This window comes from Gavialis gangeticus, unplaced genomic scaffold (assembly GCF_001723915.1).
Source record: "Gavialis gangeticus isolate Ggan-Ray unplaced genomic scaffold, GavGan_comp1, whole genome shotgun sequence".
NCBI classification, from domain to species: Eukaryota; Metazoa; Chordata; order Crocodylia; family Gavialidae; genus Gavialis; species Gavialis gangeticus.
In genome coordinates, this window is record NW_017729032.1 from 209,063,101 (window position 1) to 209,089,272 (window position 26,172).

The window sequence follows — 26,172 nt, forward strand, 5'->3', positions numbered from 1 at the left end:
GCGCCACGTGCACTGGAGGACCTGGCTCGCCATCAAGTGCTCGCCCAGCCTGCACGTGGACGAGAGGTGCGCGGGGACGGGGGGCTGGCTGGGAGCAACTCGGGCGCCTGCCCCTTTGGCGGGGAGGGGCACGTACACCTGTATGTGTGTGTTGCGTTGCGTTGCATGGCATCCCTGAAAGGCTCTCTCTCAAGGTCTCCTCGCGGCACCCCTGGTTGGGAATTGCGGTGTCCGGGTGTGTACGTGCAGACCTATCTATATGTACGTACGTGCACACACTATGGCAATGTATATGTGTGTATATGTATGTGTACGTGTGTATAAATACACACGTGTCTTGTGGTATGTGTGTGTATGTATATATCTATAGATAACTATATCTGTATCTATCACCGAGGTGGCAGGCTTGATCCCCAAGTGGAGTAGATGATCTCTTGAGGTCTCTTACTGATCTGCAATCTATGTGCATACACAGTACAGTTTCACAGATGCATACGCATACACATCATATATGCGCGCGTGTGTATGTATGTATATAAATATATATGTATATACACACACAATGCAATTATACTCACATGCATATACATATTTATGTATCTATACCTGTATGTACACACAGGTACAGCGATTCTCAACCAGTGTGTTATATATATCCCGCCCCCCCATGGTAATTATATTCACAGGAGATGGAGATATAAATGTGTGTGTGTATTCACAGGAGACACATGTATGTGCATGCATTTGTATAAACATCCACATGTGGTGTGCACTGTTGTGTGTGTATATATGTATGCATGCACATATACATACACACATGCATACATGTAACTATTATGCACATGTACGCATGCATGCTTTATGTGTCTTTGTGAAGAATTGAGTTGTGTATGTGTGTACACATGCACACACACAACCCTCTGCCTTGGAAGAGGGGAAGGGCTTTTGTTTAGCAGAAGGGCTTTTTCAACAGCTCTGAAGGGACCTGAAGACCAAATCCTGTATGTGTGTATAGGGCCTTGCTCTCAGGTGGCTTTTGCTAGCAGTTTACATTTATTCAGATTTTGATTGTTGAAGATGGACAGATTCTAAAAATACCCTTGTCTGGTTTCTAGGAAAAGGGTTTTGTGTTGTTTGTCATTTCTTTAATCCCACCAAAAATCTAAAGTACTACAAGGAGTAAAGGCTGTTGATGAAATTCTGCGTTCTTTGGGTTGTTAAATGTATGAAGGCAGGGTAGAGATGCACCAGACTAACTGAACTAGAGATGCTGAAATAGAGAAGGTTTTGTGAGTGAGAGTTCACTTTTTCATTTGGATGCATGAGTAACACAGAGTTAATGTTCATTCTTTTGAAGACTGGAAAACATCTCAGTATTTTTTGGGGCAGGAGGGTGTTTTCAGGGTTAGATGTTCACCACTTTACAAAAAGTCACAAAGTGAGCCCTCTGATTATTAGTCTGTCTTGTAAATGTTGGCAGCTGTATGTGAAAATGCTGTTTGGAAAATGATTGTGTAATTTTTGAATTTCAGTGAGGCTTGAATTGGTAAGTGAAAAGTCTCATCACTAAGACCACCTTATTATTGACAGATACACTGGAGGGGACTTGCTAGTGGCTGTTTCATTAGGGCAAACCCAGTGTGTTTCAGAATCATAGCAGGACATTCCCTACACCTTAAAAATAATAATAATAAAAAACCTGATTTGAAAATTATGAGACTAAGAAAATTGGAGCTCTCTTTATTTGCCTTCTGGTCTTTGATTCCTTAGTTTATACTTGAGTCATATTTGTCAAGCTCTTTGTGGGGCATGAGAACTGGAAACTTTTTTTTTTTTTTTTAAATGGAAGCTGAAATTTTGTTTGCATAAATGGCTGATTACATGAGCAGCTTGTTGCTGATTAGCAAGGTTCTTCTGTATTGGGGGATTAAAAGTCCCCTTAAAACTACAGAGATTTCTGAGATAGTAGAGGAGTGAAATTAGCTGACCTAATTTGGTAATGTCCATTTCTTTTGGGGCTTTCTGAACTATCCTATATGTTGTATACTTCAGCATCCACAGGAGACTTTCTTTCACTCCCTGACTGGACTCACACAAAGAATGGACTTTGTCCCTTTATCTTTATTTTAAAAGCATTTCAAATGTGCCCACACACTTGTGGGTCTTAGCAGTAAGATATAAGGTTCACAGACATTGCTAATTGATTGCACCTCATCTGTGCAGAATGCTTAGCATGCTTTTCTTATTGTGTGCTACAGAGACCAAGTCCTGTACTTCCTGACTTAAAACTGTTCCTGAAACCACTGACTTTCCTGAGAATGAAGGGTAGCTCTGGATCCTTAGCACTTCAGAAGAGTCTTGTGTGTACAGAAGTTGCTTTATTTGCCATTTAAAGCACTTTAATGCCCTGATTTAACAGAAGTGCACAGCTTTACAGAACTTTAAAATGTGTACAGCATTTTTAATTAACCCTTGTGAAATGAGGTATTAAATTTGAAGTGCTGGATTCCACTGCACCTTAGCAACCTACAGCGCTTTAAATCACTTTTAGATGCTGGTCAAATTGTTGACCAGTAGAGAAGCCCCAGGAGGCTGCAAAGCTCCCCTGCCTCCTAGTCTGGGAAGTGCAGGGAGGCTCAGAGCGCCCCCCTGTCCCTCCAACACTGCACTTCTGCCGTGTTTGAGAGCACCGTAACTTTGTAGTGCTGTAAAAAAGTGCTCTAAACTAGGTTGCTGTAAAATGTGCACAGAGCACTTCTGTACACAAATACAGGTCTGAGAACGGTCACTTTCTAGTTTAAGGCCAAGTACAGTAGCTTTTGCAGAGCTCTTATGAGTAGCAAGGACTTCTGTTCTCCTGTATCAGGAAACTGTTTGCTGTGTGAGACTTGGCAGGTAGAGCATGCAATTTAAGAATGAACTAAAAGGTGAATTAGCAGGACCCTATGTGATTCTTCTTTTAGTTCTGGGGGAAGAACAGATATGCCGCCTCCCCCTGTTTAGGATAAAGAGCTGTATGGAATACCCATGGTTAAGCGTTGCTTTAAACATCACTGTGGCCAAACTGGATTATATTTGTGCCCTGCTATTGTGAGCTAGTTTTAAACAATTTAGCAAAATGACAACCCAGCGTTGGAAGTTAGCACTGTTATGTTAAACAACACAAAGCTAGGCTTTAACCTGTTGACTCTGTTGGTCAAGACCTATGTTGTAACCCAGCAACTTAGATGGACTGTGATTAAGCTCAGTGAACACATACTGACAATTAAATGTTCCGCAAGTAGATGTGGCCCTTGTTGCACTTAAGGGAAGACCTGGCCACTTGTTATTTTCCTGTGTATTGTGCACTGGGGTGGCTTTCTCTAGGAAGTGCCAGCTGTGTTGCTTTGCCACTGGGGCAAGTTAGGGACATTGGGAGCTCTACAGCAGGGCTATGTATTTCTCCCATTAGATCAGAAAAGGCAGCACTGAACCGGAAGTACTTTGCACTTTGAATGGCAAGTACCAAATGAAGAAGGACCAGGATGATAGATAGAGGCACTTGTCCTGCCTGTCCTGTAAGAACTGATCATGTTGATGGAAGGCTAGGGTAGAAATATTCTTAAAGACAAAGCCTTGTCTTAGGGATAGATAGCTGCCTATGACAAGGTGCCTTATTTCCCAGTGTGCCTGGGACATCTCTGGTGTTTCTTGGTGTAACTACCAGCTGCTAAGTACATCTGTGTCAGAGAGCTGCTGCTAAGCCTTAATTCTGCTTAACATGATTTGACTGTAATGACCCCACTTTTAGGCCCCGGGCAGATGTTCAATTAAAAGTGTGATGGGACCAGATCCATGATCCCAGCAATCACGCCTTCTGCCATACTACACATGCATGGTGTAGCTATAGGATCAGGGATCAGATCCCAATCATACCATATTGCCCGTACAAGGGGGAGTCTGGGATCATGAGCCTGGGCTCCCCCAGCACCAGGAAGTAGCAAGCCAGTCAGTAGATTGCTGCTCCCAGCCTCAGGGGTGTATTGGAGTTGGGGCCTCTGATGCACCCCTGAGGTGAGGAGCTTCCCAAATCACTGGATGGCCTGGCCATGCCTTCAATTTAAGGCACAATGGGAACTAGCCACAAAGTTATTACAAAGTATCTGCTTTTGTGTAACAACATATTTATGTAATAACTTGTGCCTTATTCCCTGCTCTACCACACCATTAATTACATTAACGGGTGGCCCTGTTACTACTTTAAGATGTGGGGGGGGGTTAGCCAGTTAGTTACACCTTAAGTGTAACATCTGCTAGGGGCCATTTGCCCTGAGCAAAGAGAAGAGGAGGATCTTCCCTATGCAGGAGAAAACAGGCAAAGTGTATGAGAAATGGATGAACCTTGTTTTGTTTTGTCAAGATTGTTTAAAAAAATTCTGTGCATGTTGCCTCTCCTCCTTCTCATGCAAAGTAGTCAATCAATGGCATTGTTGTAGTATGGTTTGGGGCATTTATGGGGGAAGTATTGTTCTCAGCAGTGGTAGGCTGTAACAAGGCAATCAATGTACAGTATAATCAAGTTCTATGTGTGGTAGTGGCCCACTATGTAAGAATCACTTCTCTTGTGACGAATGTGTAAAGTGTGATCTTCCCTTTCCCAGGAAGCAGACAAGACTCTGCAAGCTGGGGTCTGTGGTGAGGCAGGGCACAGGAGGTGGGCAGGGCTTATACTGGGTGAGGCTCATAATTTTATGACTTCATTGACCTCTGGGCATTCTGCCAGTTCTGGGACAGGCTTTGTGATTTACCTAGAAACAGGGAAAATGCTCTCTCTAAAAAGGCTTCCTGCCACAGGAGAGACTGGTTGGGCCCAGGATTGAAAATAATCATTTTCAATAGCCTGCCCTATGCCACAAAACTATTATGCTGGGGATATCCATGAGTATGGCTTGTAGTTTCCTAATGTGCTTAAGTTCCCATTTGTAGTATAGATGGGCCTGATGTGTGCATGGGATAGCCGGCTTTCTTGTCTGCAAGACCAATATTTTTAAATAGTGTAGGTGAATTACAAAATCCACTGCTCAAAGGGTGGGGTTAACATGATCTACACACGATAATCATCTTGGGTCAACAAATAACGAACAACATACAAAAGGGCAAAATGTTGTAGATAGTAACTTTTATTGGATTAACCTTGCTTTCAAAAGGAGAGAGAAATCCCCAACCTATTAAAGAGGGTAAACTTCAAAGAGTACATTTCTGCCCTAATCCATAATGAGGTCTAGTCAAACAATTAAGTGTTTTCAGTTGAAGTGAAAACATCTCTCTAAACCTCTCTTGCTTTCAGTGTTTGATTTGGTTGGTTGGGTCCCCCCCTCTCCTTCAAGGTTAGCTGTTGCTCCTTAAATCTGAGTTCTACCTTAATCTGAGTTAACTTTCTTTAAATTGTTGAGAATCTCTAAAAAAGAGTTGGTACTTCTGTTTACTTGAGTTACTACTTCGTTCCCAGTTAGGAAGTTGGGCAGAATTCACTATTCAAATAGTTTTATTTTATATGCAAATACATCATAAATTTTAGAATCTACTATTTAAATTAAATTGTCTCCCAGTTTGATGTGGGGAAGCAATTTTTTAATTTTGCATGAGTTTTTCCTTATTCCAGTTTAACAGCATCTTTTATCCATTGATTTCAAAGCCTTTAAGTGTTATCCCTTTCAATATTAAAGGAACACTGTGAACTTGGAAGAAGGCTGTAAAAAATAACTATGCTCACTGAGACTTTCAAAGTTGATTGAAAGCTGATTTTGAAAATCCAGTCGTTTTTTAAGGCCATTTATACTGTTTTTGTCAGTGTACAGAGAAAATCATTTCAGTTTCGTTTTCAGGTTCTCACTGCTGTAAGGCTTTGTCTCAGCTGCTGCAAGGCAATGCCTTAATTTTTAAACGACTTTTGCATTGCAGTTTTTTTTTAAGACGTTATAACCATACATTGTTCACCTTGGGTTTTGAAAAACGCTGTTATTAATTTTAAGTTTGCTGTCTCTGTTATTACTTTACCATATGCTTCAGTCGTTTGGTTGCTAATTCTGTCATAAAGGGATGTTTCCCCCTCCCTCCCTGGCTTTTTGAAGCTGTTGCACTGCTAAAAATGTGAAGGGAGGTAAAAAAATATAATGCTGGCCAGGTACAAATGTTACTCTTTTACTTGTATAAGTGATCAGAAACAAGTCTATACCCATAACAGAACAGAAGTTCAGCACACAGACTAATTTAAAAATGGCAGAACCTAGATTTAGATTTGCTCCCCCCACCAAAGGGTGAATGTGTGTCCTGTTTGCTACTGATCTAACCTACTTGCTTAAGGACAACTCTAAGACTGATTCTGCCTCCAGCTTTTTGAATGTCTGCACCTAGCGACTCTCTTCAATTCACAGATTGAGTGCTATCTTGAATTAGTTGGAATAATCCACAGTTTAGCAACCTTTCAATTGAGCCAATCTATTTCTCAGATTATTTTAGTAATACTTGGTGTTAAAAATACCAAGTTAACATCAGAAATGTAGAATACTTTTCACTAGCTTGGTACCAAACTAAAACTTGGCTGTGTAGCAGTGGACTGTAATGGGTCTCTCTTGTACTTCTGTCTCTGGGGAGGTACTTCAGTAGTTTTCTTACTGCTGAGCTAGACAGTCGCAAGTGAAAGGAGGACTGAACCAAATGCTATTCCATTTCTGCAAAGATGAGAGAATTGATGGAAGCCCAAGCAAAAACTTCAGAAGTGTATATGGGCCAAAGGAAAGCAGAATAGGATGGCCTGAAGGGGGAACGGTGGATTAAACAAGTTCTTTTAGATTTATGGCTAGAATTTTGGCTCTGTGGACTTGTGAGAGATCCTAGGGAGAAAGGTAAGATGTCTTTGTATACCTAGAAATGAATGCAAATATAACAAACATCTGAAATGAAAAGGTCATCCATTGGAACAGGCTTGTTTTTGAAGATGTTGGTAGCTGTGGTGATTTTTGGGGAAAATAAAATTCGCTCCCTTCTTTGAGAAACTGTATGTGGGCAATTAAGAAGTATTGTGCCATTTGGCTCTTAAAGATGAATGAAGGTATCCCTTTAGTTTCCATTCACACATCCAGAGATTGACTAATGTTCACCTGACAGCCCAGGGGATGCGGTTACAACACAGCATTGAACCTGTGAGGTTTGAGGCCTTTACATCTACCACTGTACGTGACACTGAACAGCATTTGCCTAAATAAGGGGATGCTTTTTACCCCAAACATGCACTAACCCAACTGCATTATTTTGTTTGTCCTCCTTGCTGAGGACACTAATGCAACATATTCTACGTGTCCAAACCTTTCAGAGTGTTCTCTTGTTGAAAATCTATATAGAAACCTTTAAGCAGGTAGAGGAAGAAGACCTATTTCAGCAGTGCATGTTTTTGCATGACGCAGGGGAAAGGGTTAATATGCAAAGTGCAGATATGAGAAAAGTTGCTTCTGAATATTCTGCTGTTGAATCACTGGGCAACCAAGGACTGGTTTGCTTTGATGAGATTACTTGTATTCCTTGCTGCAAAGTTTGGAGGGTGGGGTCCCAAATAAGTGGGTCTCCTATAGTACCCAATTTCTCTCTAGATCAGCATGCAAAATAATTACTAACTTTTTTTAGTTCTCTCCTTTCGAGGAGCATTAAAGAGAAGTGGATGTAAAATTGCAATGATCATTTTAGTAGGGTTGGTCCAGGAACTATGTGAGAAGGAAGTGGCTTGTGTGTTTTCTAGGTCATATCTTTTTATCAGGTTGACCCTATAGTTTGTAAGATGTATAGAGATCTCTGTATATAAATAGAGCAATGCGCTGTCAGTCCCTGAAGCATCTTTGTCTTGTGACCTGGCTGGTACATGGCATACGGTTGGCTTTTGAGGGGTTTTTTGAGTGTGGGCCTATGTTGTGATAAGAGTTGGCCTCTGCTACTCTCCTGGAGAGGAGTAAGGAATGAGGATGCCATTCTCTCCTCAGAGAAACTGGAAGAATGGGACCATATTGGATTGGAGAGATCAACTATCTTGGAAAAAGACAGTTAAGCAGGTCAAATACCACTTTAAGGAATGTCAAAGGTCCCAGTTAACTAGAAAGAAGCCCATCATATAGCGTGTTAATTCAGTCATTGAAGATGGCCTATCTACTGTCCTCTTCCCTCTCTCTCTTGTAGCTTAGTGTTAGTTTTCTATCCTGTGTCTTTGACCTTTATGAACTTGGTATACCTTCTGACTCCTCTGTTAACCAAGGAACTCCATAGCTCAAACCATGGCTGTAGTGTGCATGTTTCAATAATTGTTGGGTTCTTACTAACTCTGCCCTGTCGTATTCAGACAGATCTTGTGTCTCTGTCTCCAAAGCCAGATGAAGCCTGGTGAATTATGCTGGCTATGCATGTGGCTTGGGGGCAAGGAGTTGGTTTTTCTATTCATGGGCACTCCCTTCTAGCGTGCCAAAGACCAACCTGGGTGCTTGTCTACAAAGGCAGTTATTTGAGAGGAAAATTGCTGTAGGCAGTAGCAACAGGAGCCAACCTGGAGAGTAGGGAAAAGGTCCCTCCCCCACTGACTTCTCCTTCCTCTTCCCCACAAAGAAACACTTTTTTTTTTCCCTCCCCCCTCCTTTTGATGGGGGGTGGAGAATTCTTCAGATAAGTCTTTACAAGAACTAGACTCCTTGGCTATGAAGTTGTTTTTCTTCTTCCTGGTAAATGTGATTCACTCATTTCACTCAGCAGTACTGCACCGGATTGTTAAATCAGGGTTCTTACTGATTCCATTCTTCGCTTTGACTGACTAATGTTGAATCACTTACCTTTCCCACTGGGACTGAAGGGAATTCTTTCCGGTCCCTTTACACGGGGAATAGCATTTGAACTAAGTTTTAAATCAAAAGAAAAGTTGTAATATCTAAATCCTGGTTTGAAGAGTGGTGGCTGGCATTTAAAATTTGTTTATCGGAGTCATTGACCATATCTAATTTTGTGGTCGGAGATTATCTGTTTTGAGTCCTGTACTCTACAAACCATGTAATCTGGATTTTTAAGGCTGTGATCATGAGCACTCATTTGTACTGGAAATGGCGTAAAAAGAATTATACTTTGATAATTTAGCCAAATCCTAGACTCGCCAGTCTTTGTTGAGAGAGACTGCAGTGTCAACATCACTTTTTTTATTTTTGCCTAGATGATGGTTTATAACAATGTAGCAATACATACCTTGGGCATGGTAAGAGTGGTTGACCTGTCCTTCTGGTGTACTAAATTGTCTTCAGAATATAGTTGTTAATCTCCCAGGAAGAATACGCTTTTCATTTTTCTGTGCTCGATCTATGAGTGCTGAATTTAAAATCTTGCCGTAGGAGATCTTGCTCAATTCAGCTAGCTTCTGAATTCTGCAACACTGAATTAGTCATTGTGCAGTAGCACTAGCCAGAGAATTCTAGCTCCTTGGATTTTCAGCTCAGCCTCAGCATAGTAAAACCAAAACAGGATTTAGAGCTACTAAAGAACTTCACTTAACAGTTTTTTTGTAAAGCACTTTCATCTTATTCTTAAGTCACAAAAACCAGTGATGAAGGAGGAGGACCCACTTCCTTCTTGAGTTAATGGTTTTTTGTTTTCCACAGATTCAGGCAGGGCTGAATCGCACTTAGATGTCTAATCAGTAGAGTAGAATCTGACCCTTAATCTTTCAAAACAGCAGCTGAATAAAGGTATGAGATTCACTCTTTGTAATGCTGCTTCAAATACACTTAAGGCAGTTCCTTTCATGATGTGAATTGGCATATTGTTATATTCAAGTCGGTGCTTAAATTAGTGAACCACCATGTTGGCATTGGCCCTTGAGTTTTTTGTTTTTTTTAAACTGTTGGACCTTGCTGACAGATGTGATGAACAAGACAGCAGTTAGCAGAGCTGGTAGAATTTTGTTATAGATGTTATAAGGGTCTTTGTAAAATAAAGTTCTCGGAGCATGTGGCTCTGACTTTCAGACCTCTTTGTTTTGCTGGTCAGAGACTTACTGATTTGTTCTTACCCACGAGCGAAATCTGTATAGTATGCTGTCTTACTCTCATTAATCTCTTTTTTTGGATCAAATTATTATCCTTCCCCCATGACTGACTGCTTTTCTATATTTGTAGGCAGCCATGGGAGACTCTTTTTCCTTCCAATTTAGTGTTGACTCCAAATAAGCAAATATGAATTATTTCATTGTTAAGTGAGGACACTTGTTCTCTCCTTCTGTAAGCAATCAGTGTCTTGATCTGGGAGTCGAGGAAAATCTTCATTTCTTACAGGTCAGTACTTGGCACCTCACAGATCAGGCTTCCACGTGACTTGTAAATAATTTATTGATCTCCTTACTTGGGATTATTCTGGAAACACAATATAGGCATTCAGTTGTGGTGTAACTTTTGTTTTGCTTTGTTTTTCAGTGCTGCCTGAGTTGGGTCAATTTTAGTGAACTAACTGAGCATAGTCCATGGTGGAAAGGAGCTTATCATGTGTCCATTTAATTTATAACTGGAATCTGTTCCTTCTCTATGGGAGTGGTTTTTCAGATTAGTCCCAGTTCCCCAGATGACTTTGGGAACCTGTGTGTAGCAAGGCAATTGGAGCAATCTGTCTACATTTGCTTCTGATTAACTTTTATCATGTGAATCACAAAAAGATAGCTTTTGTAGCCCAGGGAGTTAGCAGTGGTAAATCTCTGCATCTTAAAATTGTTTTGTCAAAGCAAGAACAGAATGGACAAATGAATTTAATGCTAGCTGCAGAGATTGGATAACTACTGATCTCCAAGTGGAGATTCTGAAATGCATCACATAGTACTGTAGGCTAATTGTTAGAGCATGGCTCCCAGGCTGGTGGCCTGCAGGCCACATGCAGCCAGCAAGGAGTTAATGCAAAAGCCCTGGACTTGCGGTCTAGATGCTACTCCCACAGGGGTCTTCAGGCTCTCCCTCTCTCCTTCAGCTTCTCTTTCATGCTCCCACTCCTAGGATCAAGGCAGCACAGCGCGGCCTAAGTCTTGGTACAAAGTGGGGGTGCCCATGGGATCCAGCCCAGCAGGAGGTGCCTGCTATGCTGGGCAGCAGGGAGGCCTGTGAAGTTCCCAGTGGCTTGGAAGTTGGATTGCCGTGTGTTAAAGTTATGTTTGTGGGTAGGAATAACCCATGCCTTGGATGACATTATTCTCTTTGGCCTAGGGAGCGGATGGAGCTGCTGGAAGAAGCAAAGAAGATGGAAATGGCAAAATTTCGCTATATCCTTCCTGTTTATGGCATCTGTAAGGAACCAGTTGGCTTGGTTATGGAATATATGGAGACAGGATCACTGGAAAAACTCCTGGCCTCAGAACCGCTGCCATGGGAACTGCGCTTCCGAATCATCCATGAGACGGCTGTGGGTATGAACTTCCTGCACTGCATGTCACCACCTCTGCTGCATCTGGATCTCAAGCCAGCAAACATTCTGCTTGATGCCCATTATCACGTCAAGGTATGTCTTGGTATTCACACAACTGTTAGGACCTGTTTCTGTCACTGGGAGTTTTTTGCATGACTCGACTACAAGGGGGATGAACAAGCTTAACACAAAGGCACAACCATGATCTCAGCATTCAAAATAAATGCTCACCTACACATTTGCAAAATGAGCTTGTCTTTGGCTTCAGTGAGTAATCTTCCTCTCACTTAATTGTATTTAGCCAACTCCACAATACTTAACAAGGTCTCCCTTTGAAGTAGAAAGAGAGACAATCAGCCTCTAAAAGCTGATTCAACAAAAAAATCTCTGTTCTTGAGGTCTGAGGGAGAGTCTGTCAAATCTCTGTTTCCTGTGATTTGGCAGGGAATGGCAGAAGTTGGGGGAGAAGCAGGGTAAGAGCAGATGGAGGGAAGAGGGCTGTGGAATGCGGACCTCTTAGTTCAGATTCCAAAATCTTTCCCAGCACATGTTTAGCAGGTTTTTCCATTTGGGATCCTGTTACTGTTCATATACTCTAGTCCAGGGGTCAACAACCTGCGGCACGCGTGCCAATCATGGCACACGAGGCCATTTTGCTCGGCATGCCACCCGGGCTGCTCCCAGCAGGCGCCTGGAAGGCTGTAAGCCCTGCTGCCACCATGGCTGACAGCAGCTACCCCAGAGCCTGGGCCAGCTGCAGCCAGGAGGCTGCAAACAGCTCCTGCCTCCCCGCCCCAGCTGTGCCCCAGCCCCGGGCTCTGGGAAGCAGCTGGTGCTGGTGATGCTCCCCACTGTGCTGCCCTCCCCTGCCACCTCTGCAGAGCAGCATGTGAAACCCAGTGTGGCAGGGCACAGCAGGGAGGTGCACGAAACCTGTCTGCTGCTCCAAGCTCCCCACTGCCCTGGCCGCACTTCCCCTGCAGGCAGGGGCAGCAGCAAGGGGCACAACCTTGCGCTGCTGCCCCTGTGCACACAGCGGAAGTGTGGCCAGGGCAGTGCGGAGATTGCAGCAGCAGGCAGCTTACCTGTGTGGCTGCTCTGTGCGCTGCCACTCTGGGTCACGTGCTGTGCTGCAGAGGGCCTGGGGGAGGGCAGCAGGGCAACATTTATGATTATTAACTATACTAATATATAGTGCATCCTGCCATGTACCCCCTGTCCTCATTTTGTTTTTCTGGCATGCCAGCACTCCTGCACCTTCCAAGGTAGACATGGTAGTTTTTTCAGCGCTCCAGCCAAAAAACATTGCCTACCCCTGCTCTAGTCTATGCTCATGGGCTTGGAGCTAGAATATGAGCTAAAAATTAACTGGGGTTGTAGAGAACTAATCTTCTCCCTGGGCTTGGTTGGGAGTTGATGATCTGAAACAATAAATCTCCTCTTGCCACCCACATCCAAAGAAGTTCATGTTTAGAGGTTTTCATGGGCTCAGTAGTTAAAATAAATAAATAAAAATTTCTTCTTGAGCTCAGTGTCACACAAAATTTAAGCGTTATTCTTTTGTGGAAGTGTTCCTAGCTATTTCATCCACTCTGTAAAAATGTGAGTTTTCTTTTATTTGGCATTTGTGGTTTATGTTTGTTATATAACTTTTGGGCCTGATCCTGGCAATGTTGAAGCTCGTGGCAAAACTCTCAAAGTCCGATCTGCAGAAGTCAATGAACTGGTTGGCTGACTGGTGGTTATCAGGTGATGTGTAAGAAATATTTAAGTGCTCATCTATCCCCCTCCAGAACTAAATAGCTTATTCTAATCCATCAGTTCCTGAATTGCTTTGTTCTGGGTTGAGCACAACTCTTGGAGAGAAGAACTACAAGGCAGACAAGTGTGTGCAAAACTGCGTTTTGTTCCCAATACCAGGAGAGCCTAATGTGTTTGCCTGGAATGTGAGCAGTGAGCTGGGATGACTTTTTTGTTTAGGTTCTAGGTGATGATGACTATGAGAAGTTCTCAGTAACTTTCCAGGAGAGTTGTGGTAATTCAGGTCTTCTGAAAATCATACTGCTGTGCTACAAGAAGCCCGGCTTGAATTCTGTTTACAACAGAATTATCAGATTTGTTTAAATTCAGGGCAGGGGAGAACTCCTACTGGCTGGAGAGTCAGAATTATAACAGACTCATTTTTAGGTAAATCAGACGTGAAGCAAGCATTCAGATCTCTATTATAGCTAAGCAACTTGTTGGCTCTCTGGTGGGGGGATTTTCCTTATGAAAAACAGATTGTAGTATAGTGGCTTGATGGTGTTGTGAAAGAGACAATTTCTGCTATTCAAAGTGTGCCTTGTGCCTACAAAATGCTTGGTGGTTATTGTTAAGAATTGGTTTGATAATTTATTTTTGCATAACTTAATTTTTTTAAAATCCAAATTCTTGGTTTGCCTGGAGGTTCACAGCATACAAAGAGTTGGACAGGATGTGCAGGGGTTGCAACACTCCATACAGATGCAAAATGTCCTGTCCCTAAATCATCTGAGGGGGCACCAGTGGCTGATTGCCAACCGGAGGGGGTCACCAGCACTTCCGGTTTTGCCGCCTGCGCTTACAGGGTCTGCGATCAGCTGCTCAGGGACTGGTGTCAATCTCAGGGGGGCATCAGACAGTGCTTCACTCGGCACCCCCACTTCCTGGCCAGCAAGGGCCAATCTCAGGTGGGCACGTGCCCCCCTGTGTCCCTCCCTACATGTCGCCTATGCCCTATACTGTGCCAGATGAATGCTGTTCCAGGCCCTTCTTTAAAAAGCTTTAAAGAGGTTCTACAGCTTCCTTAGGCAGCTTCTTCCATTGTCCTGCTGCTCTTCCAGTTACGAAGATTTTCTTGAGATTTTAATCTGTGTTGCTGTAGTTCTAAACCTGTTGTCTCCTACCCCATCCTCCCTGGCAAGGGAGAACAGTTTTTCTCCATGTTCTTGATGGCAGTTTTCAAATATTTGAAAACTGCCATCATGTGTTGTCTCTGCTATCCGCTCTCTCCACCACATGTATTTGGTTCCTTCAGCTTTCCCTCATACAGCTTGATTCTGTCCCCATTTATATTTTTCTTGCTGTCTAAGGCTACCAAGAGGCTGTATGGTAAACTGGTATTGGCATAGATTTTGGGTGGTGATGGAATGAGAAGGGAGGCATGTGTGAAGACTGCACTTTTCACTGTGGTCAGGGTTTGATGTTCCTAATATACTTTTGTTCCTGCTCAGTGAATTGGCACTCTGAATACCCTGGCCAGCTCCCAAGGCCTTTGGGGGCAGTTGGATCACAGCCTTTCTGTGATGGGACATAAAGGGCTAAATGTTGCATCTTCCAGGCATCTGCAGTGCCGATACATGGTGATGCATCTCTGCACAAGTGGGGCACAGGGGGGCATGTTTTTTGGAGTTCCTTTACTCTAAAAATGTGGACTCAAAGCTCCCTTTTATGTTGAGCCAAACCCATTATTGAACATCAGATCCTGCAGCTTCATTTGATCTATATTTTTGATGGCCAAAAGCGTGTGAGTTGCATGTTCTTACTTTTAAATGGCAGTTTAATTAGCAGGTGACCTGCTCCTAATGGAATCTGAAAATAAGTGAACAGGCTGAAGAAGAGTGGACTAACATTTTGGTGGAGGGGAGGTTCTCTACCAAGTATTTGCCCTGGAGCCAAAAAACAAACAGCTTCCAAGCAGAGTGAGCTGGAAAAGCTGCTGTGTCCCACCACCACTTAAAATGCAAATGCATCCTTCTCTCTTAACAAGCATAAGATTTACTTTGAAAATTCCAGCTGGTGATAATAGTAACTTCAGTGCAGTGCTGTTGCATTAGTCATCAAGTTGCTGCCTCCATTCCACAAAGTTGTCTGTTGGGCATTTGCGCAATAGTTTTGCTGAATTGTTTTATTATTTGTGGGGAGGGGAATAATTAAAAGGGTGGTGATAACTACAGGGAATAAATGTACATATTGCAGACACATCAAGGGTGATGTCTTGTCACCTTTTTACTGTCAAAATTTGTTAAGTCCTTGCTAAGCATTTTTACAGTTTATGCTACTTCTCTAAATAGTGTCAACGGAGATAGTCAGAAAGGCATAATAGTTCTGTTAACCCTGTTCTCTGCAATCACAAGATTACTCCCAAGACTCATTTTTTCTTAATGGCATTGGTTCACTTTCAGATGAAGGTCTTGTTGTAACTCCCTTTAGAAAACTATTTCTTGTTCTCGTGGGCTTTGTCATTGGGTATCAATCTGTACTATCCTTTTCTTAATGTCAACTTGTTGATCCTAGTTCTGCAGGCTTGTACCCACCTAAATAATCCTCCAATCTCTTTTATTATTTGCATCCTTCAAATATTTATAGACTGTTTATCACAGTTCCTCCATTAATTGAAGTACATCCAATTAGCTGTTTTAAGCTTCTCTCTGATTTCCCAATAAATTGCAAGTTGCTTTCTGGTAACTTTTGTTTTTCATCTTCCATGAAGCCAGCTAGCCTCATGTGCTGCAATACCCATGTCTAACTTGCTGGCAACCACTGTCTCTAAGGAGTTCTCTTCCCATTACACATCCGTGTTTCAGATCACTTTTCCCTGTATTATTAGTTTGTATTTTTCCAGGCTAATTCTCTTTTTTTTTTTTTAACATTCTGCTTCTGTTGCCAGTCTGTTTCTGGATTCTCCTTTCTATCCTAATTGGTATTTGTGATTCAGCCATTACAACCTGCCAATTTTTTTTCTTTTTTTTCATTTCAATACTTCCAGATCTCTTTTACAAAGGGTTTCAGATAAGACTAACAGCAATACATTTATTGCCCTAAGCTCCCCCTTCAACTCAGTTTTGCTTTTTATCGCTGACAAATGCAGACATTGCAGAGGTTAGAACTTTAGAAGAACACAATTGGTTTGAAAGCAATTTCTGTCTTAAAATTACTACTATGAGTATTTCATTAGGACTGAAAAAGTTAGACCCATTTTCTCTTTGTTTACTTTGGGCATGGTCACTCTTTTCTAGGATCTATTAAACATTTAACTATTAACAATGTAACAGAAAAATGTTCAATATTTCAAGATATGTTACTTAAAAAGCACCTTTTTAGAAAGGGGAATTGTAAATTTGAGTCCCTTTTATAAAATCTGTGTTTCTGACGTCTTGGTGCAGTAGTGTATCTTGAGAGAAGCTAGCCTCATTCACTGTTTGAGCTGTAATCAACCAGTTTTATCCAATCCGTGCTTCTCTGTAACATTACAGACAATTGCAACTGAATCTTGAAAAAACAGGCCCTTACATTATATTGCCTAACATGCAATTTAAACAATCGTGCTTGTTTAAAATGATGTTGCTACTAGTCTTTAGAAGGAATATGAAGGAAAAACCTAAAAGGAAGGTCTAATACCATTTTTGAATGAACGTTTTGTTTCATTTCCCCAAGAAATTTCCCGTCTTGTGTCCTCAAAGGCTAAACCAGCAATTTTTAACACTTTCAGATTATACTAGTTGATGCATCAGTTTGCTTCAACCCTGTCAAGTATGACACTACCCTAGAAATTCAAAAGGTTGAACTTTGGAGTTTTCTTACCTCCAAACTGCAGCTCACCGCACCCATACAATACAGTACAGGTTTTTAAAAATACCTTTCATTTCCGAAGAGTCAACAAAGAACAACATGGCAGTGTTCCACCTGCCCAGGTATGTGACGACATCTGCCAGTGACAGAAGCACCAAACATGCCAGCACAAATTAATAATTAATCTTGTCTGCTTGTATTATATAACTAAAAAAACAAACTTCTTATGCACCCTGTGCCTGATTGATGCAGTGAACCTAACTGGTGCCTGGATGCCCTTCAGTATTGTTCACAGAAAAATAATGCACAAGTTCAGTTGGAAAGCGTTTTGTGCTCTCACTCCCCAGTGTGCTTTGTGTAGCATATGCTGTAGAGAAATACAGATAAGCTGGTTGTTACTTTGCAGACTTAGTGCCGGAGTCTGAAGTAGCTGGGAGCAAAATGAGCTTTATGTGCAAATGTAACGAGTAGATGAAAATGAATATGCCATGCATCTTGCTTTTGCTTGGGGACTGCTGTCTTCGGCACGTCCATATGACAGTAGATTTTGAGGTTGTGCTTGACCAAACTGATATGCTGAATGCTGCAAATGAGCTCGCTATATACTGGTCATTGGCATGGAAGTATCTGCAAGATGAAGCATCAAAGAAATGCTGTGTCTAAGGTCTGTGAAGAAATCGAAACCTGGGTGAAAAGAAATAATGTGATGCTCTCAACTTCAGGAGTAAATGCTGTTGTAATATTGGTGCAAAACAGCATTTATAAATACTGCATGCATAATGGTTTGTATAGCTCTTCTGGCATGAAATTTAAAAGCCAAGATGTTATTAGCCATCTAAGTAAGAAGAATCCTGGGCCTCCATACAGAAACTGGGCCACGTTTTTTTTTCTTTTTTTCCCCTCACATCATCACCTCCCACTATGCAGGAATCTATCCTCTCTGCCTCAGTTGTAGCTACATTTTACCTGTGCTTATGTTATGGACTTCTTATGAATCACTTGGAGATGAAAGCCCGGTGAAATAACTTAGGAGGAATAAGAATTCCTCTAACAATGGTGCAATCTGCAAATACTTTTGAGAGTTTTCAGATGTCTCTGTGCATTTGGTATTTAGAAGAGATCCTTTCTAAGAACACACACAAACTTGCCTTAATGTGTACAAAACAAATGATGGGTTACAAAATGTGTGTGGAAACAGTTAATGAAAATCAAAAAGCTTTAGAGGACTACATTTTCCCACTTGTATGACTCGTATTGTTAAGCACAGGAGTCTGATTTACTTCGAAGGTCTGATTTGAACCTGAAAAAAGCTCACTCCAGAATATGCCACGTAGGTACAGTACCTTAATTTTCAGTGCCATATGTGATATGTTGGCACACACCAGGCAACTTTGCAGTTAAATTCCCTTCTTAGTCCACACAAATCTGATTCCTTTGTATTGTCTCTCTAAGGTATGCCAGTGTATGTGTTTACAACACATGCACCAGAGTGCACTGTCCTGTTCCAGTTTGGTTTTTTCTTTGCTTTTGTAAGTTCAAAGAATAACCTTTAATCTTGCTTGTAGATTTTTGAGTCACTCCCTCTGCCTTGGCTGTCCCAAGGATCTGTACAGAAAGGGTGAAGCATCGCCTCTTTTAGCAAGCTCCCCTTCTGAGCACCAAAGTTCATGCATGAGTGCTGTTTGTATTTTCCCCTCTAACTGAACTAATACTAAATGATACAAAGTCTTGCACTTGTTTAGCCAGTTTATTACTTTTACAGCAGGGGTGTCAAAGATATGGCCTGTATCTGGTCTGTGTAGCTTTACAATCTGGCTTGCCAGTCTTGGACCACCCCTAAAAGCTGCATGGGGCATGCACTGGCTCTGGTCCCTGGCACTGCATGCTGTTCATGGAGCCAGTCTGGGGCACACTATGCAGTGCACCGAATTAGACTTGGCAGTGTGGGTGATGCACTCAGCACAGAGGGCTGGTCCGGGGAGCACACTGCTGGCCTCGGGGCTGGTCCAGATTGGGCTCACAGACCAGCCCTGCATGCTGGTCAAAGTGCATAAGGCCAGTCCAGGATGGGTGCTGCATGCAACATGTACCCCATGCCAGCTCCATCCTCAAGCCCTGAATGGGAGTTGGCATGCACCATATATGATGTGGGGCTTTTCCAGGGCATGCACTGCATGAAGTGCCTGCACCAGCCTGACCCTGTGTGCTGCTTCTGGTGCATGAGGCCAGTCTGTGGGGCTGATCCAGCTCATGGGGCCGGATGAGTTTTACACCCCTGCTTTACAGCTTTAAAATGCTCATCTGCCATGCTCACTTCAGACATGAACAGTTAACTACTTTTCAATATGTCACCCAATACCAGAGCTCTGCCAAGAGTGTTCTGTTCAGACTTGCGACAGCTGGATTGCTTTAAAGAAGAATTGAAGGGCGTATTTATTTTGCTAGCATGCACAGAAGCACTGAGCATCCCTGAATCCTGCAATTTGGGGTGCTGCAGGTGCCTAGCACCTTTTGAAATTCAGACCCTGACAAGTATGTGCCTGCTGGTCTACATCTCTTCCTTCCTTCCTGGAACACTCCACTGCTGTGCTAGATCTTATGGTGGATTATGATGGCAGTTGTTCACTCTAGCAATGATGCCTCCAGACAGTTTTGGAGTGAGAGTGTCTGTTTGATTCCTTGTGTCCAGAGGGAAATTTCTGTTTAAAATCTAAAAGACTTTGTTAGACTTCTGAGACTTTTATTGGGGAGAAACCATAAAACCTGCTGTAAAGTCAGAATCTCAAAGAATTTTTATAAATATAATATGACCTATTGATTTGAGGTACATCTGAAACTTTTTCCAAGGGAGATGCTACAAAGAACAAAAGGTGCTAGATGAAAGAGTCACCAGAAGATGTGGTGCCTTTTGCGTGAAGGGGAATGTTGTGTAGGTGGACAAAATATTTCCAAAGCACCAATGAAAATCATTTAGAGTCTCTTGAAAAATCTTCTCCTGTTCCCTGTCCTCCATATTTTAGAACAAGGGTGGTCAACCCATGGTACATGTGCCACAGGTGACACAGGCTGCATGCATGTGGCAGATCAGGGAGGGAACAGGGATCGCAGCATTTGAGCAGGGATCAGAAGGCAGAGCCACAGATTTGGTCAAGGAAGGGGATCAGAATGACGTCTGGAGAGGGTGTGGGGTTCACCTTGTGGTGTGTCTACCTAAAAACAGTGGGGGACCTACATTTTTGAGCTTTCTAGAACAGCTGGGAAAATATTAAAGTACCACAAGAAACATGCTTTCTCTCTGTGTGTTTGCTTTCTGACTGTGCTGTGCTTTAGAGGACAAATGAATGCATATTTGTTTGACACTTCAGATTAAACTGGAGGCGTGTCCTTTTAAAAGAGAACTTGCCATCACTTGTTTTTGTTCCTTTCAGCTGGATTCACTGCGTTGCTGCACCAACTTGCTGTATGCACTGGTTGCCAAAAAGAGTTCCCTGCTATTTTTAATGTTTCTTGCCTGTCTCCAGATGCTGTTAATGTTTGACCCATAGAGACATGGTTACTGGAATTTGTACTATATGTGATAAGGCGGAGAGGTTTTGGGGGGGTGGGTTCTGCATTCTCCACACAGCTTTTGTGACTTGGCTTGCTCCAAGCTGAGAAACAGGACTCTGAAGCATGCAGAACACTTTCCAGTTGTTTCTTACTTGAAGGGGAAAAGGGTGACCATAGCATTAATATGCAGACTGTATTGTCCATATATGGCTAATCGTGTGAAATTGTCCCAACATGTCATAAATACATGCTAATTGTATGAGCTAACTAAAGTGTCTCTTTTTTGAGTTAATAAGATTCATTTAATCTTCATGAAGCAACTACTAACTTTTCTAATAGCCTACCTAGAAAAGAATAAATACAACTCTGCTGCATCATTGTTTTTAGAGGTTTTAGTAGCAAAGTGTTTCCAAATGGCAATTTGCTTTAATTTAAAGGCTGTGACAAGAAAGCTCATACTGTAGTTGAAAGAGAGGGGAGGAGACATTAGCTTTTTTAGGTAAAATAATCTGGAATCTCATTGTTGGGCATGTTTGTGTTCTAATCCCTGCAGATTTCTGATTTTGGACTAGCAAAATGCAATGGCCTCTCACATTCCCATGATCTCAGTGTAGATGGTTTATGTGGCACTATAGCATACCTGCCTCCAGAGCGTATAAAGGAGAAGAACCGATGCTTTGACACAAAACACGATGTGTACAGGTCAGTCATCTGGGCATAGATCTGAAAGCTTGTTTAAAGGATACAGAATGGTAGAGCTGAGCTCTTTGGTGTCTTGTTCAATTTCAAAGAGAATGGGGGGGAGGGGAGAGAGTGGTCCAGGCTTTGCTACAGACAGGCTTATGAATGTGCTCCAATTTAAGTGAAGCCTATGCAGAATTGAAGCTTTGGTACTTTACTTGTTTTTAAGATTCTTTTTCTTTTGAGTAGTATTGTTAACAAATTGCACATTTTACATGAATGTGTATCATTATAAATCAAGATAAGAACCTAAAATAATAAAAGTGTTAGATCCTGGGTTTTTAGTATTGTGGAAACCCCTTTAGAACCTGTGATTTAATGGGTTTCTTTAATTGCACTTATTTATTTATTTTTTTTTTTAAAGGAACAAGCCTAAGAGTGCCTTTCTATATGCTTTTTAGACTTTCAGTCAAAGCCATATCTTGAGCTTATTACAAGTGAGTGAGCATTTTGCCACTGACTCCACTGGTGCCTGGATTTCATCCTTTAGTACCAGCTTCTGTTTACTTTTACTAGGAAAATTAAGTTCTAAACAAACGAGACTAAACTGTGGGCTGGCTTTAGTTTTGATTTTTGAAGTTTACAAAATTGGTCCAATAATTCCCTACTGCACTCTGAGTTAGTGACTGAGTTTTCAATGAAAACAATTCTAACATTCTGTATGAACAGTTAAATACCTTCCTGTAAAACCTGTGTTTTCATGTTAACTACTATTAAAACATGTATCCATAGGCTAGGCCCCAAACCATCTCATTATATATAGTCATTTGCCTATTACCTGTACTCTACTTCAATGATTTCCATCTTGTGTTATTTTCAGTAGTTTTGATTTGATATTTTTGGGGTGGGAGGTGTTTTCTTTTAAAATCTTATTTAAAGATGCACATGTTGTTTTTTGACAGTTTTTCCATCGTGGTTTGGGGAGTTCTCACACAAAAGAAGCCTTTTGCAGGTAAGCCAATGTGTTTTTATTCAAAAGGTTCAGATTTTGGATGTGTGCAACAGAAAACATAATTCTTAAACACTTCCAGGTTCATAACCCATACTCAAAAGTGATTGTCTCAGGCAACTTCTGCCTTCTCAGTTTCTAGAGCATGTGTGCTGCTGATCCCTTTATTATGGTTTGGACTTCATATATTTCAGTCATGCTTTGAAAGTAGTCCTATATCTTTGCATATTTTGGAAGTGTAACCCATAAGACCATTAACTATCCCCTATCTATGGAGGATTTGGCATTGATGCAAGTTTTCCGTGCCTGTCTAAAGTCATTGCATAGCTCAGTGAGAATTCAAAATGCATCCTCTGGTAGCCCCTAAAAAATGGCAAACTGCAGAACCACCTGTCAAACTGTGTCTGCAGAAGCTGTATACTAAAAAGCCTCTCTGCAGTTGTAGACCCTGGATGCAGATCTGTTTTTAAAAAGTTGTCTGTCTTCTAATAGTGGTATCTAGCACATGATGAATGTACTACATTATAAATAAGATCAGCTTACTCATGGCTGTCCCCTCAAATGTCTAAAAAAATCATCCTGTATAATTGACTCTTCACTAAGCATCTATTTTTATCAAGTGCTAGATCCTGTCCCCCTTTGTTACCACGGTTCTCGAGTTTGTTGTTTTATGGCTGTTCTCTAGTGCTGCTTTTGCTTATATAAAAATTTTATGTTAACAGTGGGCGTGTCTACATGAGATGCCTAATGCGCAGCAGACTAGTTCTATTGTGCCTTAGTGTGTCGGGGCAAAAGCCACACTAATATGCAGTAGAATTATTCTACTGTGCATTAATCTTCACATACAGACCATGCACCTTTGCTACTGTACAGTAGCGCTGGTTACTGCGCATTTAGTTAGTACCTCATATTAGAGGTATTAAACTTAATGTGCAGTAGCAATGGTGCATTAATGCACGTATAGACACACCCAGTGTGAGGAACAGGTAAGAGTCCCAGCAACAGTAACCCAGAGCTGTATTTCTCTCTAACTCAAGTTTTGTAAAGTGCCCTTATCCACTGACATTTAACTGGTGTTAAAAAAACTAACGTCGCTGGGTATTTTGTGTCTCATTCCTGAAGTTAAAATATACATTTTTCGTACTGTCTTAGAAATATGTTTCAAACCTGGAGAATCACAGAAAATAGGGCTGCAAGTAATCTCAGGAGATCCTCTAATCCATCCCTTGGCTGTACCACAAGATCAACTATACCTAAGCCATTCCTGGCAGATCTAGCTTGTTCTTAAAATCTTCTAATGATGGAAATTCTCCCGCTTCCATAGGCAACCCACTCCACTGGTTCACTACCCCAAGGTCAAAAAATTTTGTTCTAGAACTTACAACAGCATGAAAGCCAAATTTACAGTGAATAAATTGAACTTGTACTAAAGAAAAGAAAATTTTAATACTGTCATTTTATTAAGATGTGTTCCTTTATGTCCTTTTAATCTGCAGAAGAAAACAACATCTTGCATATTATGGTCAAAGTAGTTCAAGGCCACCGCCCAGAACTACCTACCGTTTCCAAATCCAGACCTCGCTCATGTAATAACTTGATTAGACTGATGCAAAAGTGTTGGCAAGATGATCCTAGTAAGCGGCCAACATTTCAAGGTAAGATTTTCTGGTAATCCAACTGCCCATTTCTCTTGTGAGTCACTTCATTGCTCAGGACTGTATTAATTCCTGGGTTAAATCCCACAGGCAATAGTGAGAAAATAGTATGTTGTGTAGTAAAGAAGCTATACAGGCAATATTCACATGTGGAGGAAGGGATTATATGGAGGCAAGTCTGACCATGATAAAATGTCATGTAAACATTTTAGAAGTCAGAGCTGTACTGAACTGGCTAATCCCCAGATGTGTTGTCTAGGAGGAGTGCAAGTAGGTTCACTTCCGAAAAACATCCTGGCCAAGGCGGGATTTGGCATGGTGTCGGGGAGTGTTGGACACCCTGCTTTCCTGTTGCTTGCTGCTGTTCAACAAAGAGATTGGGTTTTTTTAATGCAACTGATTCATCTTTCATTCTTTCTGGCAGTAATGACACAACCCTGATCTTAGTCTTCAGCTTTTCCAAAACAAAATTTGAAAGTGCTCCAAATAGTAGATGCACAAGAGAATATCATAATTGTCCTCAGATTGTTTAATGCTAATTGCTTGCATGAGTGAATTAATTTTCCTCCTTTCCCCACCGCTCCACACACCTACACCTACCTGTACTATAGGAGATTGGTTAACTGAAGCCAAGGAGTATTCTACCTCTTAGTCGTACTTAAATCTGATCAAGCAGTAGTGACAAACTTGTTACCATCATCCATCTTGTTGGCTTGGGGTCCAGCATCTTATTTCACTTATTTCATTTTTTTGCAAAAGGGTGTCCATAGTTGGTCATTGGCATTCAGACAAATACATGATTTGGTGTCTATGAAGGCTTAGTTATGCTGTCACATCTACACAGGAGGGGACAGAATATCTGATGGTAGACAACATAGAAAAGATCTCAGGATATGTGTTCTTTGGGTAGAATAAAACCTTATCTCTGCTGCTGCTGTTATGATGTTATGTTAATCTCAAACTGCTATTAAAAGGCTTTTTTGCATCTTTAAAGAAATCACTTCAGAAACAGAGGATTTGTATGAAAAACCAGAAGATGAAACAAAGGAAACTGTAACCCAGGACCTGGACACCAAGCGTTCCCAAGAACTACGTTCTGAGGTAATTTACTTTTCCCTTTCATGCAGATTTTTATGTACAAGGATCTCTTGATTTACATACCCTGTTATAATTACTAATCACTCTTCCAAGCTGTTGTCTCAGCACTGTCTTTCAGGCAAAAGTGTTTTTCAGTGAGTATATTTCAAACTTATTTTCAAACAATTGCGATGGGGAGATAACAGCCATGGGGTTTTGGAGTTAGGTGTTTCTGTGATTAGAAGCAAGGCAGGGTGGGTTGCTTTGGGAGGGGCAAAATTATGCACTGCAGTGAAAGCTAAAAACTCTGAATGTGATATGACGTGATGGAGCTGGAATGGGGGAGAAGCGAATACTAGAATTGCTTCAGAAAGATGTTAGAAGGCCAGATAAGGAAAGAAAAACTCTCAGTGGGCATCTTCTCCATGTTGGCCTTTCCTGCAGTCTGTGTCATGCAGGACAGAGAACAGGTGGTTACAGCACCAGAACACAGTGGGTGCTGAGGAGGTCCAGGTCATGAGAGTGAACTCCCTGAAGCGGGAAAGGTCTGATATTAAAAGTGACAGGATGGGAGGAAGCAACCGAATTGAGAGCTTCCTACAGATACTGCATCCTGTATCTGTCCTCTTCTGGGTACAATCTTGTTTTTTTATTTAAGCATAGAGCTTAAATCTGGATTTCATTCTACCAGTCCTCCCCCTTCTCCCACCCCCAAATGGGGAGCCAAACATTTCTAAAAGTCAGTGTGTGTGGGTTTTTTTGTTTTTGAAGGGAAGGCACGCAGTATCCCAGGCAAAACGAGCATCCGCTCCGGTGTCAGCTAAGGATTACAGCCTCTCAGAATTGTTGTCCCAGCTGGATTCGGGAATTTCACAGACAATTGAAGGCCCTGAGGAGCTGAGCCGTAGCTCTTCTGAGTCCAAACTTGCTTCCAGTGACAAGAGACTTTCAGGAATTTCTTCTGTGGATTCAGCCTTTTCGTCTCGAGGTTCCCTGTCTTTGTCCTTTGAGAGAGAGAACTCTGGAAATGGTGAGCCTTGGCAACTGTATTCATGGAGAAAGGTTGGGGAATGCTGTTTTACAAATCAGTCCACAAATCCTTGCACCAACTCTGTTATAGCCTTAGCACTGTTATTTTATTCACCTAAATGCTCAGGAAATCCTAAAGCTGAA

General features: G+C 41.7%; 1 protein-coding gene across 1 annotated transcript in view; it reads left to right on the top strand.

The window, feature by feature from the left end:
• Position 1: 1 nt before the first annotated feature.
• RIPK4 (receptor interacting serine/threonine kinase 4) overlaps positions 2-26,172 on the top strand; it is a gene marked incomplete at its 5' end in the record, with an annotated part of 30,822 nt that continues 4,651 nt past the window's right edge. The window contains 7 exons of the mRNA XM_019523881.1: positions 2-66; positions 11,241-11,532; positions 21,131-21,279; positions 22,221-22,270; positions 23,764-23,922; positions 24,917-25,023; positions 25,771-26,029. Coding sequence (XP_019379426.1) covers positions 2-66; positions 11,241-11,532; positions 21,131-21,279; positions 22,221-22,270; positions 23,764-23,922; positions 24,917-25,023; positions 25,771-26,029 — 1,081 coding nt within the window. The remainder of the gene's footprint in view (positions 67-11,240; positions 11,533-21,130; positions 21,280-22,220; positions 22,271-23,763; positions 23,923-24,916; positions 25,024-25,770; positions 26,030-26,172) is intronic.